The 20,245-nt window shown below is 40.4% G+C and overlaps 3 protein-coding genes across 5 annotated transcripts; 1 reads left to right on the top strand and 2 right to left on the bottom strand.

Annotated features, from left to right (window-relative positions):
• Nucleotides 1-875: 875 nt before the first annotated feature.
• LOC115388325 (zinc finger protein 37-like) lies at nucleotides 876-3,208 on the bottom strand. Its single transcript, XM_030091403.1, has 2 exons — nucleotides 3,017-3,208; nucleotides 876-2,436 (listed from the first exon to the last, which is right to left on the bottom strand). Exons 1-2 carry the CDS (start codon nucleotides 3,186-3,188, stop codon nucleotides 1,376-1,378), a joined length of 1,233 nt encoding a protein of 410 aa, XP_029947263.1. The 5' UTR covers nucleotides 3,189-3,208; the 3' UTR covers nucleotides 876-1,375.
• Nucleotides 3,209-4,800: 1,592 nt separating this feature from the next.
• Nucleotides 4,801-9,084, top strand: tarbp2 (TAR (HIV) RNA binding protein 2). 2 transcript variants are annotated; one of them, XM_030091406.1, is made up of 7 exons: nucleotides 4,801-5,008; nucleotides 6,069-6,383; nucleotides 6,566-6,635; nucleotides 6,771-6,888; nucleotides 7,310-7,437; nucleotides 7,526-7,721; nucleotides 8,105-9,084. In XM_030091406.1, the coding sequence occupies exons 1-7, from the start codon at nucleotides 4,956-4,958 to the stop codon at nucleotides 8,257-8,259; spliced, it is 1,035 nt and encodes a 344-aa protein (XP_029947266.1). In that variant the 5' UTR covers nucleotides 4,801-4,955; the 3' UTR covers nucleotides 8,260-9,084. The 2 variants fall into 2 exon arrangements, with proteins under 2 accessions (XP_029947266.1, XP_029947265.1); XM_030091405.1 differs by having other exon boundaries at nucleotides 8,102-9,084.
• Nucleotides 9,085-10,032: 948 nt separating this feature from the next.
• tespa1 (thymocyte expressed, positive selection associated 1) lies at nucleotides 10,033-19,905 on the bottom strand. Of its 2 annotated transcripts, none has more exons than XM_030091401.1 (12): nucleotides 19,534-19,640; nucleotides 18,853-19,033; nucleotides 18,488-18,530; nucleotides 17,729-17,769; nucleotides 17,193-17,246; nucleotides 15,802-15,841; nucleotides 15,018-15,065; nucleotides 14,783-14,878; nucleotides 14,269-14,477; nucleotides 13,125-14,161; nucleotides 11,611-11,698; nucleotides 10,033-11,092 (listed from the first exon to the last, which is right to left on the bottom strand). In XM_030091401.1, the coding sequence occupies exons 2-12, from the start codon at nucleotides 18,989-18,991 to the stop codon at nucleotides 11,004-11,006; spliced, it is 1,884 nt and encodes a 627-aa protein (XP_029947261.1). In that variant the 5' UTR covers nucleotides 18,992-19,033; nucleotides 19,534-19,640; the 3' UTR covers nucleotides 10,033-11,003. The 2 variants fall into 2 exon arrangements, with proteins under 2 accessions (XP_029947261.1, XP_029947260.1); XM_030091400.1 differs by lacking the exon at nucleotides 19,534-19,640 and adding an exon at nucleotides 19,665-19,905 and having other exon boundaries at nucleotides 10,034-11,092.
• Nucleotides 19,906-20,245: the final 340 nt, after the last annotated feature.

Genomic DNA, 20,245 nt, shown 5'->3' with positions numbered 1-20,245 from the left:
ACTGCAGCACGTAATAAGCAACTGGGGAAGGAAAAACTCCCTTTCAAAAGGAAGAAACATTCCTTGTATTTTGGAGAGTGGTCATGGGTTGGATTTGAACAGCACAAGTCAGTTTGATGGAGAATTATACAAAGTGCAAAATCCTTTCAGGCCCACCAGTTTCAACGGGGGTTTTGAATTGAAGTGAGGTGGAAAATCCCCTTCTTTTCACTCCTTCCAAGGCCAGCGGGGCGAATTACAGCACAAGATTAGTGAGGAGTTCGAGAGGCATGTTAAGCCTCAAGCCAGAGTTTGCAGAGTTGTAAAAGTGGCCTTCTTTTTACTTAAACACAGATTATGATGAAAACAAGTTTGCAGAAATTATCAATTTGCTGCCCGGGCTTTGGCTGAAAGACAAGCCATATCTTGTCTTGATATTTGGACGTTGATGATGTCTAAAATTAGGATAGGAGTGCTCGGCAAGAAATCATTTTGGTCGGTTTGGTTATTTTAGGTAAGTTATAGATTATCTGATTTTTACAGCCTCCATATTCAGACGCCCGCCCCCTCTGGGTTAATTTTGAAATCATTCACTTGCAATGTGTAGGTTAGATTGGAATAACAATCAAAATGTAATTTTTCACGTAGTGGAGAAACGCTTTGGACAGATGCCCTGGTTAATTTAATGCTAATTTTACCTAGAATGTTTGCACATGCAGTAATGGAAATATAGCCTAATATTCTTCAATTCAGGAGTAAGCTCAAATGTCAAATAATGCAGTATTTTATGCATTACACACACACACAAAACACAGGTTAAAGCCTTCAGGAAGAAAAGTTTTAATATAAAATGTAAAATGACCCACGTCAATCCATTCCATGGAATTATTACAACAAACTTGGCAGTTAACTCAATGCACTTTCAATTCCCAAAAACCGAGCCAAATACAGGTTAAAACACAGAGTTCATGCTGCAGTCAATCGAGCAATCCACTGAATCCACTGTCGTTTAGTGCAAGAACTGATAACATAGGTTAACAGGTTAAAATGTTCTACATGACATTTTGTGTAATAATGACTAGATACTGAAACAAGGTATAGCCAACATTTGAACTGCCATTTGGACTTACCAAGTACAACGTCAGAAAATGACACAGCTGCAAACCGCTTAAACAGTTTCACACAGAACATACATTTTGCCAGATAAATCTTGCATTACGAAATCAGATGCTGGCAACTGAGGCACAATCGAACAGTTTTTGAATAGTGTTAAGTATAAGCTGAGTGAGTTTGTACATGGTTCTCAACTTTCAAAACCTTTTCATCAATGTTAGTTTTTTTCCCAGGTTCTTGTCGATTGAGCTTTTTCCTGCATGTTGCACAAAAACATGGCCTCTCACCTGTGAGTTCTCATGTGCACAATTAGGTAACGACTAAGACTGAAAGTTTTATGACACTGTGGACAAGGATACAGAGTCTCACCTGTGTGAGTTCTCATGTGAGCCAGCAAGTCACGACGTAGCCTGAATTTTTTCCCACAGTCTTTGCAGCTATACAGGTTCTTCACTGTGTGTGTGCTCATGTGGACCAACAAATCACAACTCTCTCGGAAATTTTCTCCACAAATTTTACAAGAATACACTGCTTCAGCTGTGTGATTTCTCCTGTGGTACGACAAGCCGCTGCTGTGCTTGTAACACTTTCCACATGTTTTGCAAACGTACGGCTTTTCACCTGTGTGATTTCTCATATGGTTTACCAGGCCATGCCTGTTTCTGTAACACTTCCCGCATGTATTGCAAACATAGGGTTTTTCACCTGTGTGGGTTCTCATATGGACCGACAAGGTGTAATTGTCTCTGAAACCTTTCCCACATGCTTCACAACAACACGGCTTCTCATCTGTGTGTATTCTACCCGATCGTTTTCTTCTGGGATTACCCACGCGAGCCTTTCCGTTTACATTGCGTCTTCTTGTCTTTTTACGCGGCTTAATATCACACTGACTCTCTGATACGGGAGCAACACTGACAACACTTCTACGTGGTCTCCTGGTTGGCCTCACTGCTGCATCCGTACTGGATGTTGAGTCAAGATGATGGCTTTCCTTCTGATTCTGGTTGAGAGCTGTTGGGGTGTTGTGAAAGCGAAGCCGGCCACTGTCTGATTCGTGATCGCTGCCATTTTGCTCCTCGTCAGTTGTTGCTTCCATATAATTGTCAGTATAATCTTCAACAGGATAAGGTGGAGGAGAGGATGGATGAATGGATGGATTGTTGTCAGTCTCCAACTTTATTGGCAGCGGTTCTTCCTGATCGCTGCCCTGCTCATCTGGTTCCTCTTTAATACACGCAGGTTCTGGTTCGTCCTGGTCTGCACTGCAGCGCCTCTCGTTATTAGGGAGCCGTTGTTCAGAGAGAACCTCCACATCCTGACAGACATTTTTCTGAGGGGTCTCTGAAAGGACAACAGCACACAGGACAAACACATAAGTGAGCAAACACCCTCTTAAAGAGGCATCAGTGATGCTGATATGTGCAGTGTGTCACTCACATAAGGAAATGCATCTTTATGTAATTAAGTCAGTTTTAATTTCGAATATGATCACACAACCGTCATGGAAAATAAGTTTGGATATCGGTTTAAATACGATGAAGATATAAAGTCAACAGCCGACCCTCATGATACATTTCCTACACGTTTTGTATAAAAGCAATGTTAAGCTCCCGTAAAACAGATTTATGAAATAAGTCATATTTAAATACACACATTTCCAAATTGCAGTGTCACACAGTATATGGCCAAATTTAATTAATGACGCCAGAGGCTCAGGTTTAGTGTTGACAGAAATAGACATAACAAAGGTAATGTCACCTATATGTCCAATACATACATATGACTGACCCTGATGACCCCTCATCCACGCGTGAGATGCAACTCAAACTCAGGGCCTGTTTGATAACATACTAGTCCTCTGACTGGATACAGTAGAATTAGGTACATGTCATTTTGTCAGGATGATTGCAGTTTTACTGACCTGTTCTGTGCACCTCCACCGGAGATGTCCAGTTGTTATCCAGCAGTTTTCTTTGGCGGCTAATCTCTGACTCGTATTGGGCCACAGTCTGTTCATACGCAGTGAATATTTCAACGGCGGCAGCAGTCAGCCGCTCACAGATAAAATCTCTAAAACTCTGAACCGAAGACATCGTTCATACAGCGGATAGATAGTTTATGTGAAATTCACCGACTGAGAAGTCGGCAGGGGAGCTGGACAGCTTCACCCACTGAGCTGGCGCATCCTTCTCATGGATCCTTCTCTTTCACCGCATCGAGCTGCATGCAGTGAGCCGCCGCATCACCGCCACCTGCAGGCCAGGGGGAAGAATTACAACAACTAACCACAACTTTTACTGACGCCGAGACAAAAAACCTCACCTGTCAAAGGAATCAATCAGCCCGTGAAGAATTGAATTTACGCACACGAAAAAGAAAAACTTTAAGAGTTTATTAAGTATGGATCACAGTGTATTAGAGAGAGTGACAGATTTACAGTGTATTTCGAAAGTAACACTTTCTTCCATATTTTATCTTGTCACAATTCTTTTCCAAAATGAATCAAATTCTTTTTTTCCCGAAAAGTCGACACATAATAATGACATTATGATTTTTTTTATTGCATATAAGCATTCACTGCCTTTGCTCAGTACATTGTTGGTGCTTTTTTAGTGGCAATTACAAATATTTTTCCATCTTTCACAGTGTCCATATTCGTCTGAAGAGAAACACTGAGGCAGGTATAATACCACTTTGAACTTTAAAGGCAATGGACTTCACTTCATTAACAAGCTGAAACAGACTGGTTATTAATCCTCTTCAGCAGAAGAATGTAACACTCTGATAAATATGTTTTAATGTATTGCCTTTTAGGATAAATAAAGTCACTTTCTAGAAACTAATCACAAAAAAAACAAATGAGTTAAATTGATTGTGAGTAGACAAACAAGACAGTTTTCTTTTTCATTTCATTAAGTTAAACTAATTACATGCAGCAACAGTTTTTATTGCATTGCTTTGCTGCATCTGGCACAGGGTGTCTTGAATCTGTGCAGGGTACAATGAAATCTCAAGACTATCAAGGGATTCTAGAGAGAAATGTGCTGGCCAGTGTCAGAAAGCTTGGTCTCAGTCGCAGGTCATGGGTCTTGTGACAGGACAATGACCCAAAACACACAGCTAAAAACACCCAAGAATGGCTAAGAGGAAAATATTGGACTATTCTCAAGTGGCCTTCTATGAGCCCTGACCTAAATCCATCGAACATCTTTGGAAGGAGCTTAAACATGCCGTCTGGAGAAGGCACCCTTCCAACCTGAGGCAACTGGAGCAGTTTACTCATGAGGAGTGGGCCAAAATACCTGCTGAAAGGTCTCATTGACAGTTATCATTTGATTGCAGTGATTGCTTCATAAGGTTGTGCAACTAAATATTAAGTTGAGGGTACCAACATTTTTGTCCCGGCCTGTTTCATGAGTTTATTTTTTAAAAATAATTCTGTTGAAGCATGGTTGTAAAGCAATACCTGACTTTCATTGTCATAGAATTTTTTATCGCTACTTTTGTCAGATTGAAGTCGTTTCTCTGCCACGGCCACTGTGAATTTTTCTTTCATTAAACGAAGGGTACCAACAATTTTATCCACGTCTGTACATAAATCGTTGGAAGAGGCTGCAGAGCTCCGTGTGTCTGGACCAATCAGCGGCCTAGATTTACTGCGAGCCCATTACGTCATAAGTGCGCGTCTGAGCGGCTCAGCTGTAGTCCAGAGTCGGAGGAGGCGCGCAGTCCACTCTTCACATGTCGCTGCCTGTCTGTCTGGGGATATAATAAGCACCATCTAATGAAAGCAAGTGTCTGTTCTGGTGGGGGGGATTTTCCATCCGAAACCGACCGGCTCTGTCTGCGTGAAATAGGGAATGAACGACGAGACAGCATCGGACAGCTGGAAGAGAAACTCCGGGTGCTCCAGGTGCGGCTAAGCTAACGCTGAACACTCTGACTAACCACGTTAAACAAGCAGAAATGTCTTCTTACAGATGCTTACTGTATATTGCTTTCATCTGTAATCATTTAAGTCATATAAAGTTAAAACTGTGAGGTGTTTGGTCTTTATTACGGGCCAGAAAGTCAGTAAAATGTATTGTTTATCTCTTGCTTCCAGCTCGCAAACAAAACAATCAGTTTACTCTTTTAACTTGAATATTTTGCAGGGCGGTTGTAGTTGAGTGATTTGTTCTTATAGTTTTATAAAGACGATACATTACTGAACATATAATAAAAGCTACAGGTATAGTGAATACAATCATAGGATTATGAAAACATAAGTATTATTACGTTATAACACCGCATGTATTAACGGTGATACATGACAGAGACTGGACAGCTAATCTGTCCAGTCTCTGTGAACAGTAGGCAGTCAGGTATAAAGATTATTGATTACACTGATTAGGGCTGGAACTATATGTGACACATCAAAAGTCCTTCCATCTTATGATCCTTCTTTATCGTGATAAAGATCACAGAGCTAATGCTCTATACATATTGAGCATGAAGTTCTGTCATCCATAAAACAACTCAGAAAGTCCCTAGAATAATTATTCAATCAAGTTCTTCTGCATAGAGGCAAGAGTATTAATAGCTATATGTCTGAGCTGTCCTGATTTTATGTAACAGCTATTAAATTGCAGTTTGCAGTCAAGTTGAAATAAAATGCATGACTTTTTCTAGTATCTTACTAATCTGCACATTCTCTCTTTCCATCAATAATTAGAATTAGATTTAATGCTTTGGTTTATGTTAGTAATTCCTCCATTAAACACATATACATGAACCACATATTTCAATTTAACAAAATGATCATAATGCATCTATTCACAACTTTAAAAAAAGATCTATTTTTCAGTGTGACGGATCAGTTCCCTGAAAAGATTGCTCTTACCTCCATCTCGAGCAGCTGGTTCAACATTTCTGTGCATAAATCAAAAGCCACAGTACACTTCATTTCATGCATTTCTTTTTCTTTCATGTAGTATTGAGCAAATGCTGGCTGTGAATCCCGGAAAGACGCCCATCAGTCTGCTGCAGGAGTATGGAACGCGGATAGGCAAGACCCCAGTGTATGACCTGCTTAAGGCCGAAGGACAGGCCCACCAGCCCAACTTCACTTTCCGCGTCTCCGTGGGAGAGATCAGCTGCACCGGCCAAGGGCCCAGCAAGAAGGCAGCCAAGCACAAAGCAGCTGAGGCTGCTCTGAAGATGCTCAAGGGAGGCCTCGGAGGTCCCGCAGGAGTCGGTGTTGGAGTTGACGGGTTTATTGCGGTGGATGTGTCTGCGGATGGAGATGGGTCAGTTTTTCAACGTGTGTCTCCAGGATCAGCTTTTTGTCATAAAGCTTAACAATCCGATTTGCTTTCTGTATGCTTATATTGTCAATATTTCAACACTGAAAAAATACTGGTATGGAAGTGTGTGGTTTCATGGTTTCCCCTTTTGTCCTTTTCTGTAATTTCTTTTCATTTTGGCACAGTTCCCCTTCAGAGATGAAGACCTTGGGCAGTTCTCAGCAATCTGAATGTAACCCTGTAGGGGCTCTGCAGGTAAGCAAAGAAAGCGGTCTGATGGGAATTTAATATGCATTGTTTACTCTGCTAACGAGTGCTGTTAATGTTAATATTAGTACAAGGTTTTTATTATTTTACATCTTTCGGTTTTTCTGTTCTTTCCTTTGCCAGGAACTGGTGGTGCAGAAAGGATGGCGTCTGCCAGAGTACACGGTCACGCAAGAGTCTGGTCCAGCACATAGGAAAGAGTTTACCATGACCTGCAGAGTCGAAAGATTTGTAGAAATTGGTATGTTTTCAGTTTATTCTCATAATACAGTATATGTATTTATTATGGGTCATATAACATGCCTGCATAACCTCCACTAAGTTGACCAAACCATAGTATTTCTACCAATAAAATAATGTTGAGAAAATGAACCGCAGTGAAATTGAAGAAAATGTCATGTGCTGCCTTTCACACAATGTTGTTTTTTTACCTTCACATATCAATACGCCAATGCATATCCACAAATCCACAAATGTCAAAGGTCAAAACTGTGTTTTAATATAATAAGTTAACTCTGTACTCATCTCTTTCAATTTATTTTGAAAAAGTCATTAAAATAGAAAAAAATGCTGGGGAAATCACGCCTTTACAGAATCAAGATGGAGACAAAACTCAATTAAAGACTTTAAACACTGATTATTATTATATTTTTTTTCCCCAGGAAGTGGTACATCTAAGAAACTTGCCAAGAGAAATGCAGCAGCTAAGATGTTATCCCGTATACACGACGTGCCAGTAGATCTGAGGACCAACAATGATGCAGACACAGAAGACGACACGTTTAATATGGTGAGAGTCACGCATACGTACCAAATATCCCTCTATCTGTCTGGTGATTAATGTCTTTTAAAATCATTTCCCGCTTCTGCACATGCAGCACTTGGGGAACAGAGCTGAGTCAGGCAAAAGTAAAGGTTTCAGCTGCACATGGGACTCTCTGCGTAACTCCGCTGGAGAGAAGATCCTCCAGCTCCGCAGCCACCCCCTGGGTATGCCCTCCGACTCCAACTTCTGCTCCCTGCTCAGTGACCTCTCAGCGGAGCAGCGCTTCGACGTCAGCTACCTGGATTTAGGTGAGTTTTCAGATATCAGTTTTCCTGATCTTCAGATATTTTGTTACGGTGTTGGAGCCTCTGAGGTTTGCACCGTCTGTTTAAAACATATAGAGCATCGTTGATACGTTTTGATCTTGTTTCACTAAAGTTCCATCAGAAATACAGACAAGAAGCCTTTATAAAATACCTCAGCAGAGCGCCACAAAAATGAGCAAGTTTTTGTGTGCTTGTTTTAAATAAATTACTCCTGATAATTTGTGGTAACTGACGAGTAGTACTGACCTGAAGGTTAGGAAACAAGCCTGAAAAGTGTGAAATCCATCTGTCATTTACTATACACAGGGAGGAAAGAGTGAAAACCTAATTTCTAACCGTCTCCGTGTTCCTGTCTGTCCCAGAAGAGCGCAGCCTCAGCGGCCTGTGTCAGTGTCTCGTGGAGCTGTCCACACAGCCGATCACAGTGTGCCACGGTTTCGCCCCCAACATAGACGCCGCCCGAGCCAACGCGGCCCACAATGCACTGCAGTACCTCAAAATCATGGCGGGAGGGAAGTGATGGACCCCGGTCCAGTTCCTCCCCAGTGAAGTCAAACTCTGCACAGTGCCATCAAGTTTCCACTCGGGATCTCAGCAGAGGCACTTCTGTGGTCAGTTTGAAAAACACCGGTTACCTCAAATTTGGAAAGGAGGCTTTTTCTGCCCCCAGAGTACCCCATGCAGTTTTCCGCAGCCCCATGCGTCACGCCACAGATGAACTTTTAGTTGCCCAAAAAAAAACTCCCGAAAACTGCATTTGTCGTAAATTGTTTAGAAGTGCCCTTTTACTATTTCTAGTGTTTGGTCTTTATGTCATTCACTGTACGTTTTTTTAAATTTGAAGTTTAAACTGTATTTATCTGAAGACGTCGTTGGTGCTCTCACGTTGAATTTGATCTGATTCGCTGAGGAAAAATTCTCATGGAGCCAAAAAGTGCAAAAAGTCCAAAGGGCTCGTGAAATTTGGGAATCACTATTTAACAGTGCTTCATTGAATCCCCTCGCTCACGGATGGATAGTAAAGAAACGAGAGAGAATCCAGACATGTTGAGAAACATAAAGAGACTGCTGAATTAAAAATAAAAACAAATCTTTGTATTTTAATGACCCTTTTTATGGATGACTTGCATGAGTTGTTATTAAAATTTTACTTTTATTTGAATTCGAACACAAGAAACTTTTATTGTCCACGTGTGTAATGTGTCCCTCATGTTTTGTTTAGGATTGTGAACTTTTTTAGGAGCAAAATCTTTCGAATGAATTGTCATTGTGAAATTCCAGTGTCAAATTTCTTTTAGATTGAAATTGCTGCAATAAAAGTTTTGCAATTAAATTTCTGGTTTTTAAAAAAAAACTGAGATTTATATCTGGAAGAAGTGAAGTCTGTTATAATTACTGACATATTTCACTTTTAGTTTTATGGCTTTTCCATATCACGCAGCACAGAAAGCTACTTTTATTTGAACTTAATTACCTCACCCGTGTCTCTGTATTTGTAATAACTGTTCACTTTAAACCCCTTGTCTTTCATTTTTTTCTTTATGCTTATCATGATTCCAATAATGTCATGAAAAACATGGATGCTCATTTTCAAGACCACATATTCTGTCACGATGTGAAATCTCCACTCGACGTAAGAACTGAGAGCAGTTCAGAGTATGCACTACTACAGAAATGTCTTTTGCACGCTGTATCTGTACCTCCAGCTGAGACCGCTTGATCAAACATGAACCTCATTCTCTGCAAACACAGAGCTGTGTGTTGTTGTTCCCTGAGTATTGAAATAAAAAAAGTGAGCAGTTGATTTGTAATTGATTTTGTGCCATCTTTGCCGTTGTCAACATGTCGATGTTGGGAGAAAATTGAATGAGCTCAATGGGAAACTGTCTTGAATCAAGCATTTTTGGAAAAAGCAGAAAAAAGGAGATGTTTTCCACAGTGAGGTGGGTAAACATTGAAATTGATGATGGGAATCATATAGCTATCATTAAGAAAACTTTGGAGCAGTTGTTGTTAACGTGAGCTGAGTTATGGAGAGTATGTAAGATCACAACTGTCAAGAAAGTGTTTCATATTATTACTTGGTCTTGATATTTTATATAAAGTGTGTGTGTGTGTGTGTGTGTGTGTGTGTGTGTGTGTGTGTGTGTGTGTGTGTAATATTATATCAGGGTAAGTAAAAGCAAAAGGTGAGATAGTTTTGATGACATGCAAAATGAAAAGACGCCAGTTAATAATCTGAGTGAATTAAATGAGTGGACTGAAATTTACATTAGAATTTTGGATCCTGCTGAGGAAGTAGCTTTAATCAATCTGCAGGAGAAATCCTTTTTCTTCCTTCATATCATATCCCCCCAACCCCCCAAAGAATATCTTATTTTCAAAGATTTATTGTTTATATATGGACCTTTAAGATTCACATCTTTTTGAATTCTACAATATGAAATGTGAATGTGGACAGCTACAAAAATTACTGTCGGAGTTCAGAGCCAAAACTTTCACTCTCAATACACGAGGGGTGTTCTGTACAGCACTTTGTGATTGTTATCTGAGAAAAGCGCTTTCTAAATAAACTACACTAGGGGTAACAGTTCAGCTTTCTTCAGATTCAGAACCTTTTATGTATTTAATGTGTTTTGTGTGAACAGCAGATGAAGTAGCTTTAATCAGTGTAGGGAGACACATTTTATCCACTTTGCAGTAGGAATAATTAAATGGAGCCTCTTCTGTTTGATACCCATTACAACCCCTGCAAATGTTAACTTTATAATAAAATGAATACAGTATTCATAGATATGAATATTATGTATGCTATGATTCCCCTTTAAGTTTCATGCATCTTCTTGACCAGCCTTTTCCAGGTTTTTGGGAGTGATTTAAGCCAATATCAGTGTATCCAGCCTTTATAGATATAGCATTATAGAGAAAATCCTGTCAGTGAGAATAAAGATGTTTCTGGTAAACACACAGATCTGATAAATATCCTCACCCACAGGTCCTTGCAGTATGTTAAGATGGGTAATGCATCAATTTCATGCCTTAACTTACACAATCACACAAGACTGACACCCAACGTAGAGTTTAATGATAATGCTTAAAACCTTTCCTGTTGGAAGAATAGATTATTTAACGAGCATTTCTAACCTTTCAGCTCTTCCATTGCTTGGATGTCAAGCCAAGTCAGTTTTGCAACAAAGTTCAACATTTCAGGGTAGGACCATATTTTCATATGAGAAACATGACTGCCGATGTGGTTTTCAGCCATCAAGTGTGTCTGCCCGACTGAGGGCCGACTTCCTCGTCTGCGTAACCGCTGCTGTCTGACTGCACGCTGTCTCCTCGGACCACTTCGCCTACAACACAAACAACACAACACCAACACCGTCAGATCTGTACGTTACTGCAGAAATCCAGCTGGAGTTTGACCTGAATACACACACAGAAAAGACATAAAGGAAGCTCACAGAGACGTGAAACACCTGCGTTCATGTGGGTCTGATGGCAAACTCCTTTTCACACCTGCCTTTTTGCCCCATGTAAAATAGCTGCATCATCCAGTTCTGCCCACATCTTGACTAACTTCGACACATATTTAACACATAAACTTGAACTTAACAAGAAAGCAGAAGTATGACTAGTTTTTATGCATATAGATGTTACAGTGTTAAACGAAAACACCCGTTTTCTCACATATTTCTATGATCTTGAAGTCACAAACCTCAGTTCAGCATGTGATAAACTGCATGATAAATCATTTGTTTGTAAAAAAAATATCCAACTCTGGGTTGCAGGGCAGTTGAGATGAAGTCCGTAAGAGGCTGTAAAATATGTTCATGCAAAAGGTTTGAAGTAATAAGCAAATGAAAATGACCTTTGCGGTGATGTTGGATGGACGAGGGTGAGGTTGCTCCTCTTGTAGTTGCTGGGTGTCCAAAATCTTCCTCTCCTGCACTATGAACCTAGAAATAGAAAAGGTATTAAATACAGAGTTAAATCCTGCATAATTACGCTTCAAAGCGCCGAGTTGTGGAAAAAGAGAGGCTTGTGAAGTGACTTATTATAACCTAAAACATCTGTTATCTAAAAATGTTTTTTTTTTTTTTTATCATGTACCATCTAAATGGAAAACTGTGTATACAGGGTTATTTCAGGTACCAACAGGTCAGGGTGGCACATCACTCCCTCCAGTAAACCCAAGTGTTCACAGAAATTCAGCACAAATCAGCAATATTTGTAATGCAACTTTAAACAATTATCTTGTTTTTTCCCACTCCTATTCAAAATGAATTGAAAAATTATAACATGGCACCAAATCAGAATGTACTGTATTACCAAAAATAATCAAACTGCTGACTTGAATGACAATAAAGGACCATTCAAAGTGCTTAATGTTCATTCCTGAAGCAGATATTCCGTGTTGTATTTCAATTTTTGTTAATTCCTGCAATTACAGCAAAAAAAGAATACAAAAATGTGGCCCATTACATATCAGTTTTAAGAAATAAGGATATGAAAGCCACAGAAAAAGCTGTTTTATCCTACTGGGGTTCATCTTAGGGCTGTTTTATTAATTCCAACCCAGTTGTGTATCACCAATTATAAATGTGTTTATTTATGTTCTGAATGTTTTCATCCTGAGCAGGGTTGAGGGGCACTGGAGGAGCCCACTAAAGACGAGGACAGGGTGCACCCTGAGCGGATAACATAAAAAAAAAAAAATCTGTGGGAGTTTTAAATGATTCAAAATACTACAAGGTTGTGCTTCGAGTCAGTAAATTTGGGGCAGCAGCACAACTAGTTCATTTGACCTTTACACTTATCTCAAAACTTCAGATTTTTTTATTAGAAACCAGAACTAAATATCAGTTGTGAAGGAGAGGACTGAAAGGGTTAAAAAGAGTTAAAAGCTAATTTGTGAAAGGAAATAAAACACTATAATTTTAAAATGAATTCTCTGATCCTCCTTCTTTGAGTAACATTTTATCACCATGTTGCAATCTGTGAAAAAACGGAGGAGGAGGAGTGTTTTAACTTATAATTTAAAGTACATTCACATGATGTATTTTTGTGGTGTGCTGGTGAATATCCCTTTAAGCAATGTACTGGTGAGAGAATTGTATCCTTCCCTGGTGTTAAAGTAATTAAACACAAAGAGGATACATAGACTAGTGTACAATCCTCTTACTTGAAATCCTCCCCTGATAATCACAGACTTTATCCTGGCCTCGTGATTGCTGCAAAGCTCATACAATGAAAGAATCACACCTATTTTAGTCAGAATAAATTCAATTAGTTTTTACACCTTTGTCTACAGTGAGCTAAGGAAATTAAATCAGGTGAAACTGTGATTTTTGTCATCACAGCACTGACGTGGAAGCACCGTACCTCCTCCAGTTCAAAGGAGTTGACCTGCTGCAGGTTAGTGGCGAGGCGGCCCAGGCCGTCATGTGGATTCAGGAACTGTCTCTCACACGTCTGAAGCGGTGAAGCATGAGCGGCTGTATTCAGAGAGCAGGAGGCATCGTCTCCTTCCCAGCCAGTCACTGTGATGCTGCACTGAGCGTCTCTGCATCTGTTCTCCTGGACAGGAGCTGTTAATGCCTCCTCACCAGTGGCTACTTCTGTACAAACGTCGTCAGAGGTTGCAGCTTGTGTCTGAGGTTCGTGTGGCCGACTTTTATCCTTGCTTTCTGCCTCAGAAGAGATATGAGGTAAACTTTGAGTGTTCTGACAGCAGAAACGTGCCTGATGCACGCTCTCGGTTATCTGTGGGCAGATTAGATCGTATGTAACCTTAGCAACAGGCCTCAGCTCCGCTATCTTTGTGTCATGTGGCAAATGTGAGTCCGATTCTGCACGGCAGGAAACAAACTGCTGTCCCGTCTCTATCACGGTTTCTCTTGATAACGCTGACGGTGGAGACGTTCTCACAGTCCTGCTGTCAAATTCAGTCTGCTTGATGCAGCTTTCCCCGCTGCTCTCAGTCTCTAAAGGTTTGTCTTCCACCTTATTTTCATTCCCAACACTATCTGCATCCGCCACACTCTGCTTGGTTTTGTCGCTCTCGTGTTCCCCTAAATCCAGCTTCTTGGCCGCCGCAGTCTTGTTTTTAAAGACTTCATAAAGGATCTCGGGAAGACTGGATCTTTTTCTGGGTGAGGGCTGCGGGGAGGTGGAGTCGGACCCGCGGGGAGAGCCGGGGTACAGGCACATCTTGTTCACGGTGTCCTTCAGCCTCTCCACTGGGGAGCGAGGCTCACTGCGAATGCTGCTTCTGAAGCGCTCCATCCTCTCCACAGGAGAGGAGCAGAAGGTGAACTCCGGCGTTTCCAGTTTCTGCAGAGGGGTACGGGACACGTGGGAGTAGAGGGAATAGAAGGCATTGGCCATCGCTGTCAGCACTTGTACTTGTCTGAAGCGACCTTCGGGGAAGAATGGAAAGGAAATAAAATGTGTAAAGCCAACAAATTCTATAAACGTTCAGGCAAATAAACATAATGTACAGTAGGAAGATCCTCTAAGCTCTTACTGGCGAGAGAAAGACTGGGGTCCTCCTCTCTAATTCGACGGAGCTGTGAGTCCAGGAAGAGGCGGAAGTTGATGCCCCGAGCCTGAGAGGGAAAGGTGAAGAACCGAGGAGGAATCCGCACGGTGACCTGTGGCTCTTCACAGCCGAAGCCCAGATCAAAGAGGGTTTCCTCCACATCCTCCGAGTACAGATCCAAGATTTCTGATACACTGGTGGGAGAAAAAAGGGAAATAAAGTATGGCACTCGAGACTATACTATGACCCTCATTATGTCCCAAAAAACCTTCACTGACCTGCCGTTCCTCTGATCTGCAAGAACGTCACTGAACTGCCAATGTTATTAACCATTTACTAGATTTAAGGATCACTTACCCTGAAAACTGAGGGTTTCCCTTACTTTTCCCTACTCTATATAGTAGTGCTCTATCCATGTGAAACATTAATGCTGGTGACACTTATCAAGTAAGTCAATTAAAATAAAACCTTGATCATCCATTTTCAGCCTAATCTTCACCTTGATGTTGACTTCCAGGTGGAGGAGGAGAGACAGCTGGAGGCAATGCTGTGACCCAAGTTCAGAGACGGCGGACATAAACCCTTCTGACGTGAACTATTAAACAGGTTCAAGAAGAAAAACATTAGAATGAATCTGGCTCATTTTTCCTAGAATTTCTGTCAAATGTATGAAAAAAAAAAGTTTTGAGATGAGTACTACTGCCTGCTTGACGCAGTGAGGGTCGGACGCTGACCTGCTGGGAAACCTCCTGCGTCGTTCAAATGAAGGCTGTTGCTTCAAACTGTGAGGAAAACACAAAGCATTGTACAATTCGCCTCAAAAAAGTTACTAGCATAAAATGGTTTCCATATCATAATAATATAGCCCACAAGGAGCGTAATACGCCGATGCCGGCTGCCTGGAGCCACTTCAAAATCATACTTCTGGTCTATAAAGCTTTGAATGGTCTCAGCTTTTCTTTATGAACATGAAACATCCAGACCCCTGAGGTTCTCAGGAAGAAGTTTAAGAAGTGCTACCAGAGTCAAATCAGGTGAAGCAGCTTTTAGTTCCGACACTCTTCACCTGTGGAAGAAACTCCTGAACAAAACAAACAGCCAGTCGGGTGACTTTGCTAAGTGTTTATAAAATAAGAATTTATTTTTCAAGGATGTAACTGCTGTTTCTAATGTATCCATGGTATATTCCACTTGTACAGCTCGAACAGAGGATGCGAAACAACTGCTGAGACCCAGAACTTGATCAACTGGAGAGTTTCTATAAAGCATTTTGAAAGAGGATGCAAAAAAAAAAAAGAAAAAAAACTATTTAGAAGATTGGCTTCATTTTTTTAATTGAAATCAAGGGAGGAAAGGAGCTGCTGATATTTTACGGTTATCATTCTACCATCTTACTGGTCTGGCCAAATTGAGATCCAAATGGTTGATATGTCATCCCCAGATAAAAACAAGTTTCATAATCATCCCCTTCATTAAGTTCACAGAATAAAATGCGACAAATTCACAGCTGCCACTTACCAAGGTTTAGTTGTAGCTTTTCCTCCATTTAACACAGAAGCTGAAACAAAGAAACCATCTCGGAATGAAAGAATAACACACTGATCTGAAGCTCGGTCTGCTCGCTACTTGGCAGGGACGAAATAAAACTGTGCAACACTGGAAGGTAATGTGACATTTTACAGCTGGAACGCACAAATGAGTCAGTCAACGTGCATCTTTGTCGCAACTATTACATAAATTCAGCCATTAGCAGAAGATGAAAAACATGATACACCAAAGACATTTCCTGCTCACTCGATTTCCATTCCACTTGCGCGTGGGTGGGTGTATGCATGCATGTGCACTGTGCATGTCTGTGTGTGTGTGTCTGTGTGTATGTGTGTGTTGCTTTTGCTGTGTGGTTGCAAGTATGGCAAGTACTGGCTCTGAAGCTTAAGCAAAGGCCAGCTGACATGGTGAAGGTTAGATAGGTCATTGTTGATCCAGGAAGTTAGAATAATGGAAATAGTGTGTGTGTGTGTGTGTGTGTGTGTGTGTGTGTGTGTGTGTGTGTGTGTGTGTGTGTGTGTGTGTGTGTGTGTGTGATGCAGGCAGGTGAAAGATTAACCAAATAAGTAGCGCACAGAGTCAAATGGAGGTGCTGGAGCAACAACAATGTGAGACCAGAGTCAAACTCGGCGTGTCTGGATCTCTCCCAGCAGGATGAACTGTTCTTCCCAAACACATTGCTTCATTCAGAGTAGTGGCGAGGAGCTACATACAGCAAATCACCACAAGATCTGTCTCTAAGTTCACTGGGTTTGAACTCTGTGGACTATAAAGACTGAGGCACATCACTCATATCAGTTTTTTTCATGACAATGAAAGCAAACACTGATCACACATTCTCTCACTACAAAGATTTAATTATCCTAGAAGAGGATGATTAAAGCATTCTTCTTTTAAGACAGACATGACAGTTCCTATCTACCTTTTTACCACGTAGGTTTGAAAACATTGAGAAAGAAGGAAGGCCCATTAATCAAAATCTAACCTGATATCAAGTTCAATGACTCCAAAAATATAATGCATTTTCACTGGGAAATGCTGCACTTTTCTTATATTATTATATTTATGTTGGGCTTGATTTAACTATTTTATTGTTTTTTGTTTTGTTTTTTGCATTTATATTATTTTATAAAATATTTTTCCTTTCTAATTGAGAAACCCTTTGAGCTGCATTTTATATATGAAAGGAGCTTTGAAAATGACGTGACTATTAATCCATCATCTATAAAGGTGATCATCACGGCATACAACATTGACCGAACAACAAGCTGTGTCCCACATGATGCCACTAAGTGTCTTTCCTGGTGTACCGCGGCCATTTGGTGTCTTCACGGTGGGCTTTCTCTTTATTGTGAGCTTACCATCAGCTCCAAGACTCAGGTCATCGGTAAAGCTGCCGGCTTGTTGCACTGACTCTAAAAAAAAAAAAAAAAAAAGAAAGAAAAAAGTTTGAGGCACATTATGTTGATTGTGTGAAGTTGTATTTAACAACCTTATTTCAGTATTCAGTTAAGTATTGACAAGGGCTAATAGATCATTAAAGGTCAAAGAACTTTACTGATTAAAAGAAAAGTCCTGTGCAGCACAAGTGTGTCTCAGCAATGAATGTACATGAAACATTTGTTTTCTCGTGTTTTATTTTATTTATCTACTACATTTTTTAAACAAAACACATCAAGTTTTATCATTTTTTTTTGTGTCACACTATTTATTGTTCTATTAACCCATATAAACACAATGCAGCACACATTAAACCCACCCCACACCGCTGCTTTTAAAACACATCCCAAACCTTATACACTTATTCACAACATGCCACAGTGTGTTATCTGTATACAAAACATTTAAAAATTGTCCCAGTATGAAATATGTTAAAAATATTGGTATTAGTACTCACCAAAACTTAGATAAGTGCTGTTTTCTGTGCTGGAATTTGACCTGTATGAAGCAATTTTTAATATGTGAAAAACACATACACACACACACACACACACACACACACACACACACACACACACACACACACACACACACACACACACATCGCTGCCACCACCACAACAGTCATTTGCAAATTCTCTAAGAAAAAAAAAAGTTATTGTGTTTGCATAGATAACTTCAGCAAAACAGCAGTAAAGTTCGTGAGATCTGATCTGAAACCAGCTTTGAACAGGAGGAAGTTTGTCTGCTTGTATTTTTCCGGATATTTGGATGCACAACGTCGCCAGTCAATTACAGACAACCATGATAAATTAACTGGCATGAATTTGTATAATTTTTTTTCAAGTTCAAAAGGAAACAGGATTACCTGAAGAAAGTTCTCGTACAGACAAAACATGCAAACGTCTTACTTTTCCACGGTGCAGCTTCTCCCAAATCATAAAATGATAAGCTAGGACTGCTTTTTTGTGATATTTAAAGACTCAAACGTCTTCTACAGTTTTTTTCCAAGTGGAATTACAAGAATGCATCACCTGGGGCATTTCTGGTGAGAAATGACAGAGTGGGTACCTCGCTGCGCTTTCTTCCTGGAACACCTGACTGAGAGTTTCCACTTTCTGCTCGCTGTTGTTACTTAACCAGTTTCCACTGACTTACACACAAAAAAAACACCTCATATTACAACAAAAGCAAGTCTTAAAATGAGATATCTCACCCACAACCAAGCAACCAGTCCTCAATCTTCCCTGTGAAGCATCCTGTGAAAATTACACATCACAAAATTACGAGTTATCATCCTAAACAAACATCTTCATGTTTTCGAAGTGTCTCCATGAACTCTTCCGCTATAAAAAAGGCACGACGCAAAAATAACAGTCAAGTACAGCATCTCTATGGATTGCTACTGGTGATGTTGTAGATATTATATAAAGTTCTGCCGGATATCTTCAATATAATGACAGACACTACAGTGTTGAGATGAGTGTGCTGGAAACAATCACATAACTATCAAACCCAAGTAAGAGCGTCTCCAAACTGATTGAATTGCTTGTGCAGACAACAGGCAGGGTTCTACTTTACCATCTGAAAAGACGTCGTCGTCCACGACTGAGGCAGACGGGACATCGCACAGCGGCCCATCGGGGTCCTCCAGAGTGGACCAGTGGCGGCTGCTGTTGATCCAGGCTCGCCTCCTCACCGAGGAGGAGCAGCTCGACATCGTCTCAGTTCACACAGGGATGAGGAACATGGTGCGTCGGAGCTATCGAAGTCAGAACCACACATGAAACACAGACCTGGGGGGATTTATCTTTAAAGAGTTTTTTTTTTCAAAGCTCCCTTCACAATGACTAAACCTATCCACCATTAACATACTACTGAAAGTATCCTTTAAAATAAAAGCACAACATTTTAACAAGAGGATTTTTGGAACAGCTGCATCACTAAATGCTGCAGAATATGAGTAGAAATAAGATACACTTCAGGTTTTTATATTATGTAACTATACTGCATACAGTTCAAACTGAAGGTGATATTTACGGTTGAAACTGAATGATGAAGCGAGAGTCTGCATGTAAATCATTGAAAAAATGTATAAGACATATAATAATACAAATTTAACTATAGAAAATGAAAAGAAATGACATTCTGAAGGCTAATAGTGGTAGTTTTAACGTTATAGAGGAGGAAGCCTTCAGAATATAGATTTTAGTTATTAAATCTCATCCATAGATTAAAAAAAAATAAAGTATGAATTCTAACCTTTCAAGTTTCCTGAGTTATGCATGTTGTACGGAAAACTCAGACATGTTCAGACTGTCCCCACAAATACGCTCAAGGTCTCTCATCAACAAAAATGTGAACTGTCTTGACTAACGAGAGCGAGGCTTTACCTTCTTTCCCCGCAGCAGCTTTCAGTTCAGTGTGAGCCGCTCCGTCTCGCTTCCTGTTGTCGCAGCCTCACATGCACCTGAAACTTCACCAGCAGTCAGAAAGCAGTCCGGTCCGCTTTACAGAACATTAAACTCTCTGCTGAGGAGTTTTCTGACTGACTTCCCTCCTGAAACATGTCAGGCTGACTCTTAGCAGCGCAGATGTCCGCAGGCGCACTTTGAGGAGCCTGCAGGAAGTGAGCCTGCATCTCATCTGATACGCACCGAGCTCTACCGCACGAGCGCGCGCGCAAAAAGCACACACAATCAGGAAGCATTTTTTTGAATTCATTCATTTTCGGGTTTTTTTTTTTAATTCCATCAATACGGAATAAAAACAAAACAAAACAAACAAAAATGAAAACATAATAGAATATCAACAAGACAATCCAAGCAGGATGAAGCAGTGTTATTTTTTCATTACTCCACCTTTATTCACTAATCTTAAACTAATAACTATTATTAACCTTGCCTGTAAGGCTATATAATTTAATGGTCATTACAGTTTAATTATACAGACATATGTGTACATATCTTGAAGC

This window comes from Salarias fasciatus, chromosome 5 (genome assembly GCF_902148845.1).
Source record: "Salarias fasciatus chromosome 5, fSalaFa1.1, whole genome shotgun sequence".
NCBI classification, from domain to species: Eukaryota; Metazoa; Chordata; class Actinopteri; order Blenniiformes; family Blenniidae; genus Salarias; species Salarias fasciatus.
This window is presented reverse-complemented; position numbering and strand designations above follow the sequence as displayed.

Coding starts and splice junctions, on each gene's coding strand:
- tespa1 (XM_030091400.1), bottom strand. CDS start 18,991: ATGTCGAGCTGCTCCTCCTCGGTGAGGAGGCGAGCCTGGATCAACAGC. Junction 17,247..17,728: donor CAGCACTTATCTAAGTTTTG/GTGAGTACTAAT, acceptor TTTTTTTTTTAG/AGTCAGTGCAACAAGCCGGC. Junction 14,162..14,268: donor CCCCAGTCTTTCTCTCGCCA/GTAAGAGCTTAG, acceptor TCTTCCCCGAAG/GTCGCTTCAGACAAGTACAA.
- tarbp2 (XM_030091405.1), top strand. CDS start 4,956: ATGAACGACGAGACAGCATCGGACAGCTGGAAGAGAAACTCCGGGTGC. Junction 5,009..6,068: donor AGAAACTCCGGGTGCTCCAG/GTGCGGCTAAGC, acceptor TCTTTCATGTAG/TATTGAGCAAATGCTGGCTG. Junction 7,438..7,525: donor AAGACGACACGTTTAATATG/GTGAGAGTCACG, acceptor CTGCACATGCAG/CACTTGGGGAACAGAGCTGA.
- LOC115388325 (XM_030091403.1), bottom strand. CDS start 3,188: ATGTCTTCGGTTCAGAGTTTTAGAGATTTTATCTGTGAGCGGCTGACT. Junction 2,437..3,016: donor GGTGGAGGTGCACAGAACAG/GTCAGTAAAACT, acceptor TTGTCCTTTCAG/AGACCCCTCAGAAAAATGTC.